The 8,338-nt window shown below is 34.3% G+C and overlaps 1 protein-coding gene across 2 annotated transcripts in view; it reads left to right on the top strand.

The window, feature by feature from the left end:
* Nucleotides 1-8,338, top strand: part of MYOZ2 (myozenin 2) — a 49,198-nt gene that overhangs the window by 9,794 nt on the left and 31,066 nt on the right. For both annotated transcript variants that reach the window (XM_017497559.1, XM_017497560.2), the window contains one exon: nucleotides 5,368-5,537. In XM_017497559.1, coding sequence (XP_017353048.1) covers nucleotides 5,368-5,537 — 170 coding nt within the window. The remainder of the gene's footprint in view (nucleotides 1-5,367; nucleotides 5,538-8,338) is intronic.

Raw genomic sequence — 8,338 nt, forward strand, 5'->3', positions numbered from 1 at the left:
GTTTCACCATGTTGCTCAAGCCTGCTCAAGCTCAAGTTCTCAAATTCTTGAGCTCAAGCAATCCACCTGCCCTGGCCTCCCAAAGTGCTAGGATTACAGGCATGAGCCACCCTGCCTGGCCTGTGTGTGTGGTCTTTATCTGGCTTTGGTATCACAGTATTATTACCTTAATAAGATGAACTAGGAAGTGTTCTCTCTTCTATTTTGGGGCAGAGATTATGTAGCATTGGTTATAATTGTTCTTTAAATGTTTGCTAGAATTCTCCAGTAAAATCATTTAAGTCTGAAGGCTTTTGGGGGCTAGGAGATTTTTAGATTATAAATTAAATTGCCTGAATAGTTATATAATTAAATCAAGTACTTATTTCATGCTGGGTGAACTGAGGTAATTTGTGCTTTTCAAGGAACTGGTCAATTTTTTCTAAGTTCTCATGTTTATGTGAATTTATATGTAGAATTGTTTGTAGTATTAATATTCTTATCTGTTTGCTATATGCAGTGTCTGTAATTATATCTCTTATTTTCTTCCTAATATTATTAATTTGTGTCTTCTCTGTCTTTTCTAGGTTAATCTTACTAGAGATTTATCAATTTTACTGATCTTTTGAAAACCAGTTCTATACTTCATTGATCTTCTCTATTGTTTTTCTGTTTTTTATTTCATTGGTTTCTGCTCTTATCTTTATTATTTATTTCCTTCTTCTTGCTTTGGGTTTATTTTGTTCTCTTTTTACATTTTTTGGGGGTAGACAGTTTATTGATTTGATACTTTTCTCTTTTTTAACTGTGCATTTAGTGCTATAAATATTCCTCTCAGCACTACATTAGCCGTGTCCCATAAATTTTGATATGCTGTATTTCCATATTCATTTAATTCACTTAATTATTTATTTTCTTTGAGACTTCTGTTTTGTCCCACTAATTATTTAGAAGTATGTTGAGTAGTTTCCAAATGTTTGGAGATTCTCCTGTTATTGTTCTATTACTAATTTCTAGTTCGGTTTTATTGTGGTCAAAGCTAATACTCTGAATAATTTGATCATTTTAATTTGTTGAGATTTATTTTATAGCCTAGGATATGATCTATCTTGATATATATTCCATGGGCACTTGAAAGAAATGTGTGTTCTATTGTTATTGAATAAAATATAAGTGTCAAGTTCTGTTGGTTGCTAATATTGTAGAACTTTATATTCTTATTGCTCTTCTGTCTTGTTGTTCTATCATCTGTTGAGATGGGGGGATTGAAGTTTCCAACTATAACTGTGAATTTATCTATTTCTCCTTTTAGTTCTACATTTTTTACTTTAAATATTTTGTAGCTCTCTTTTTGGTGCATATAGATTTAGGATTTCTAGGTAACCTTTGTGGATTGACATTTTAATCATTAAATAATGTCATTCTCTGCCTCTGGTAATTTTTGTTGCTCTGAAGTCTATTTAACCTGTTATTAGTATAGCCACTCCTGCTTTCTTTTGGCTTTGTGCTTGATAGGTATTTTTCCATTCTGTTACATTCAACTTGCTTATAGTGTTATTATAGGCTGTGATTTCTTGTAGGCAGTACCGTTCAACAAATCATAGTTGGTTTGCTTTTAATCCAATCTGACATCAACTGATGTCTTTAGATTATTTACACTTAATTTATTAATGTATTAGAGCTTAAGGATATAATTTTATTTTTAGTTTTCTTTTTGTCATCTCTGTTTTACATTCCTGTTTTCTTTTTTCTTTCTTCCTGGGGATTACTTCAGAATTTCATTTTGGCATAGTGTTTTCAAATGTATCTGTTCACATAGATTTCAGGAATTGCTCTAAGTATTGCATTATATATGCATAACTTCTATATACATTATATATGCATTATCTATGCATAACTTATCATAGTCTATTGATGTTGCTACTTCACCAGTGAAAGTGAAGTATACAAAATTTATCTGCTTTTGGCCAGGCACAATTGTTCACGCCTGTAATTCCAGCACTTTGGGAGGCCAAGGTCAGTGGTCACTTGACATCAGGAGTTTGAGACCAGCCTGGCCAACATGGAGAAACCCCATCTCTACTAAAAATACCAAAATTAGCTGGGCGTGGTGGTGGCAAGCGCCTGCAGTCCCAGCTACTCAGGAGGCTGAGGCAGGAGAATCACTTGAATATGGGAGGCGAAGCTTGCAGTGAGCTGGGGTCATGCCAATGCACTCCAGCCTGGGCGACAGAGTAAGACTCCGTCTAAGAATACCCCAAACAACAACAACAAAAATTATCTACTTCGATGTCTTTTTATCCTCTCCTGTTTATAAAGTGTCTTAAGTATTGCTTTTACATACATTTACATCAGTCAGTGTTATAATTTTGACTTCCACAATAAAATATAAATTAGAAAGCTCAAGAGAAGGGAAGCCTATTGTATATACCTATATTTCTGCTTACTATATACCTTCTTTATCGCTGATGTTCCAGGCTTCCTTCTTTTATTGTTTCCTTTCTGTTCAAAAAACTTCATTTAGCCATTCTTTTAGGGTAGGCTTTCAAGCAACAAATTCTCTTAGTTTTCATTCATTTGAGAATGTCTCAAGTTCCCCTTTATTCCTTGCAGGATATTTTTCACTGAGTATGGGATTCTGGGTTGACAATTCTTTTCTCACAGCACGTAGAAAAATACTGTACAACTTCCTTTTGGCCTCCACAGTTTCTGATGAGAAATTCACTATTATTCTGTTTATTTTCCCTTTATCGGTAAGTTGTTTTTCTCTGGTGGCTCAATATTTTTTCTTTGTCTTTAGTTTTCAGAAGCTTTATAAGTCTTGTTGTGAGTTATTTGGGTTTATTATGTTAAGAGGTTCTCTTAGCTTCTCGAATCTGTAAGTTTATATCTCTTGTCAACTTTTGAACTTTTTTCAGCCATGATGTCTTTGAGTATCTCCAGCCTCCCCTTCTTTTTCCTCTCCTTCTGGAACTTCAGTGACATGAATACTATATCCTTTATTATACTCCCATGAATCCCTGAGAATACTTTGTTCATTTGTTTTCAAGTCTATTTTTCTCTGTGTTGCTCTCATTGGGGAACTTCTATTATTCTAGTAGTCAACTGATTTTTTTTTCCTTTGCCCCCTCCCTTCTGCTACTGAGCCCATTCATTGATCTTTTCACTCAGGTTATTATTGTATTTTCAGTTATAAAATTTTTATTTGGTTCTTTATATCTTTTATTTCTCTGCTGACGTGTTTTTTTGTTTTGTTTTGTTTTGTTTTTTGCTGCTGCTGATGGAGTCTCAGCCAAAAAACTTTCCATGTAAAGAATTTGTTTCAAGCAGTTTCCTAACTGCTTTCTGAAGCATTATTTTAAATTGTGGGTGCTTTAAAATCTTCATCAGTTAATTTTAATATCTCAGTCATCCCAGTGTTGCCATTTGATTTTTTTTTTTTTTCATTCAGTTTGATATTTTCCTTGTTCATTGTATGGTGAGTGATTTTCAAATTTAAGCCTGGACATTTTCACATTATGTTCTGCGATGCTTGCTCTTATTTAAACCTTCTTTTTCATCTGTTCTTATCTGACACCACTGTAGCAGAGAAAGGGGCGTGCCAACTCATTACTGCCAGATGAATATAGAAGTCTGGGTTCCCTATTTGGCTCCACTGAAACTTGAGGGGAGCCTCTTCGCTATTGCGGGAGAAGAAAGGAGTTCAGACACCCACATCATCTTCACTAAGACTGCATGAGGGACAAGGAGCTAGTTACTGGCCAACAGGAATGAAAGTCCCAACTTCCCACTCAGTCTCTCTGACACCACCCTAGTGGGAGTATTGGAGAACTTTGTTACAGCCTCACAGGGTGAAATTCTGGGTTACCCTCAAGATCTTAATGTGGGTGACAGCGAGGTCAAAGTGTTTTCTGTGGCGCTTAGCTAAAGTGAGCGGCCACTGTCTAAACATTTTCTGTCTTGCAAAGGCAGCTTCTTTCCTGGTCCTTTAGCTGGAGAGAACAGCCTTTCGTTGGTACTTTGTTTGCCTGCACCTCTTGGTATTTTTGAGTTGCCATCATCTTTAGCTTCAAGTCTGAGATTTAGGGGCTCAAAGAAAACCCGAAGTAGTACCACCACGTTGTTCCTTGGGTCCGGGGGTCACTAGCCCATCTGCTTATTTCTTTCCACTTTCAGAGTCTTTTAATTTTTTTTAATTTATAGTGTCCAACATGTGTACTTGTACTTAATAGCTGTATAGGAAAAAATACATCTATGTCATTTTCCCAAAAGCAGAAGTCTTGATATTGTGACTTTTATAATTAGCTGACTTCTCTCCATGTAATAACAAAACAGGTAAACCAATTTTTCTTTCAAAAGAAAAGAGGGGAGGAAATTTAACAAGTAATTCTGTTGTTTAATTCTAAATACTCCCAAAAGCTTAATTATTATGGTTAATAGGTCATGTCGTCAAAGAATGTTGCCCCAATCAATCAAAATATTTATTTTCCTAATGGCCTGGTTTTTCTTCCTGTGCATTTAATGGTAGTCAACAGTGGCAAAGGACTCTGTGGGTATTACAGAAATGTATTACTGATTGAAGAAGCAACTGGAGGGGTTTCATCTCTTTTGGATTTTGGAAAAACTGTTTAGTAATAGAAATAGAAAATAACACTCATTTACTGAATGTGTGTAATTTTAAGGTATGAGAGACAAAGAGACTAAAACCTAAAGAAAATGCAAACCATAAAACAAATAAAGCAGAATTAAATATATGTGATGCAGTGTTATGGGAATACAGAGAATGAATGAGTAATTATGAATAAAGATTTTAGGTAAGAAATGGACATAAACGGCAGTTAAGCTGGACTGGGGAAAAAGTTCGTTTAGTACTTATCATTTATCTACTTTGTATAGGCTCCTCAGTGCTAGTTGCAGAATAAATAGTATTTTGACAGAGTCTGGGAAATGGGGTGGGGTGGAGTGGGAGGGCAGGCATTTCAGTAGGAAGATAGCTAAAGCTGACACATAAAAATGTGGGGAGCAAAACAGATTTTATGAATAAAATTATGAAGCAATGCTACTTGAAAACTCATTCTGTATTGAAAGATTAAATTGTACTAACAGTAATTACAGCTAACTTCTATTCACTCTATGTGCCAGGTACCAGGCTACATGCTCATGCTTTACATGAAGCATTTTTATTTCATTCTCATATTAATGCTTTGCAATAGGTATTAGTATTATTAGCTCTACTTTAGAGATGAGGGAACTGAGATTTAGAGAAAATAAGTAACATGCTTATGATCATGCAGTTACAAATTGATGAAATTTTAGAATTATGACATTTAGAAAAGCATTAAAAATGCTTACCTTGGGATTTTTATGCATGTGAATGTTGTTTTGCAGATGTTGATGGCATGGACCTTGGCAAAAAGGTCAGCATCCCCAGAGATATCATGTTGGAAGAATTATCCCATCTTAGTAACCGTGGTGCCAGGCTATTTAAGATGCGTCAAAGAAGATCTGACAAATACACATTTGAAAATTTCCAGTATGAAACTAAAGCACAAATAAATGTAGGTATAACTTGAACATGTGGTATCCAAATGGATGAGTAGTATTTCTAAATTTGTATATTTGACTAGTTTCTCAAGCAAGTATTCTATCTATCTTCTATCCATTTATTCTGTTAGACTGTTTTTTTTTTTCATTATAATGAATAGTTTAGGTGGGTAAACAAAAGAAGTATTATGTATGATATGAGCACACTTTTAGTTCAATAGGGACATTGTAAGTTGGTAGATTTGGCACTGAGGAACTTGTCTGTTTCACTAAGAGGAGGGAGAAGGAATGGAGAGAAGTGATATTAAAAGTTTCCATGGTCTTATCACAACCTGTTACATGTTTGAGATGGAAACACTTCCAAAGCACATAGTGCTCCACCAGTGAGGATAAGCATTTTATTTGCTGAATAAATCTGGTACTCATTAATGACAAAACTGGTTTGGATATAACTCTTTGGACAGAGATTTTCTCAACTCAAAGCTAATAAACAAACAAAAATTAATTAAACTATGTTTTATATATTGTATTAACATTACATTCACTAAAACTGTCATTTAAAGAGATTGTAGAGGAAAACGTTGATAATAGAAAGGCAACCAGCTTTGGGAAAATGGCTTTACAATTCAAAGGACTGGTAGCATGAAGAATCAAAAAGGAACAGTGCATTGGTCCTAAATTTGAAAAGATCATGGTGACTTCAACAAATATGTTTTACTTGCTGAGAGTTTCTTCCTATAGCTATGAAAGGTCTGTAAGTTTACTTACAAATGTAAGTCCAAAAACTTACCAGCTGCCATTACTAATAAGTTGTTTTGAGGACAGCTCACTTCTTTTTTTTTTTTTTTTTTTTTTNTTTTTTGAGACAGAGCTTTGCTGTTGTTGCCCAGATTGGAGTGCAATGGTGCGATCTCAGTTCACTGCAACCTCCTCCTCCTGGGTTCAAGCAATTCTCCTATCTCAGCCTCTCAAGTAGCTGGGATTATGGGCATACACCACCAAGCCCAGCTAATTTTTTGTGTTTTTAGTAGAGACGGAGTTTCTCCTTGTTGATCAGGCTAGTCTCAAACTCCCAACCTCAGGTGATCTGCCTGCCTCAGCCTCCTGAAGTGTTGGGAATACAGGCGTGAGCCACTGTGCCTGGCCTGGACAGCTCACTTCTTTAAGGCAAACAAACAGACTAATATCCCTGATTTATTTTACTATACTTACTAAAACACATTATAGAAACTAATATCTACATCCACAAACACTAAAATTTTGTGTTCCGTATTTCTATTTTCCTTGTTATGTTTTTTGTTAACAGACAATTTTGAGAGGACACTTAACAAATTTACATATTTGTAAGCATTCTTCAACCATCCATTGATTAAATCTAGTTTTAATTGTGAATTCAGTTAGCCATCAAGTCTTTTACTCAACTATAGTATTTATATTTGTGAGGAATGATTTTTTAATTGAAGTCAATGTATCTTACAAGTATTTCCAGTATCCTTTTATTAAAAATCATCTTGTAAGTATGAGTCAAAAATAATCCCTATCCCATCTGAGGGAGTCTATGTAATCATATTCTTTCAATAACGGCAACAGAGAAGACTCTCTATGGAGCAGTACAAAATAAGGTGGCTTAAGGAAGTCTTTGAAAAGTCATCTGCAAATTTAGACATTTGAATAAATGAATAATGTCAGTTATTATAACTTCCACTTACATCTCTAGGAATAATACTTTAACTACAGCTCTGAAGAAAGGTACAATAAGATTTAAAATGTCTCTAGGAACACAACATATTCTCTTACCACTTGTATTTCAAATTATTGACAATAATCTTATGTACCTGTGGTCAAATGTGTTCTAGTTACACATAATATATATAACAACGTGTCTTGACAATTTTTCACTATTCTCAGAAGACTGGGCACTGAATAAATGAAATGATCCCAAACAGGTTTATTGAGATAAATAATTAAATGTTGATAAATAACTCAGAGCAATCAGCAATAATAATGTATGCAATAAAGTCATATTTTATTGAGTTACATAATATACTCTGAAGTCTGATGAAATGTACTCTTCGTTCAAAATAAGGAAAGTAGTATTCAAGGAAGTATGTTCATTTGACTTAAGCAACTCCATAATAAAGAAGACTGAAACTCAGCTCTCAGAATTCTAGAGTTCTTGGCACCAACTCCTCTCATGGTGTAATTAAAGGAAACTCTGGCCTGAGAATCAGGAGACCTTTGGTCCTGGCCCTCCCACCAGCCATGTGATTTAGAATTGATTCAAAAGGGTTTTCTTTTTTATTTATTTACTTTTTTGCCTCTCTGGATTTTCCCTCTCAGTTTAAAAATGAAGATATGTACTTCAATGCACTCTCAGGTGCCATCTGTCTTGAATTGTATCTGTGTTGCCTGATCTTAATTCTAAAAATTACCTGAATAATAAATCATTAAGGAAGATAGTCGCCACATTGTAAAATGATACATACACTTTGTCAAGGCTCTAGATTGCAACTTGAAACATTAATATGACAGGAATTCAGGTCTATTTGCATTCACATTCATTTATACTTTTGGCAAGTATTTATTGTGTGCCTATTATGTTCTAGATACTAAGCTGCAAGCTCAAAGATAAATAGATACAGGCTTTATCTAGTGAGAGAGAGAGACCAAATGACATTGAAAGATAAGAGAGCTTTTATTTACTTACAATCTAGTTCTTGAATGATCCTTATATGATTTATATCACATTAATTTATTGTCTACATTTTTTTGAATATATTATCTTTTTTTTTTTTTTTTTTTTTTTTTTTTTTTT

This window comes from Cebus imitator, unplaced genomic scaffold, assembly GCF_001604975.1.
Source record: "Cebus imitator isolate Cc_AM_T3 unplaced genomic scaffold, Cebus_imitator-1.0 Scaffold233, whole genome shotgun sequence".
Taxonomy (NCBI): domain Eukaryota; kingdom Metazoa; phylum Chordata; class Mammalia; order Primates; family Cebidae; genus Cebus; species Cebus imitator.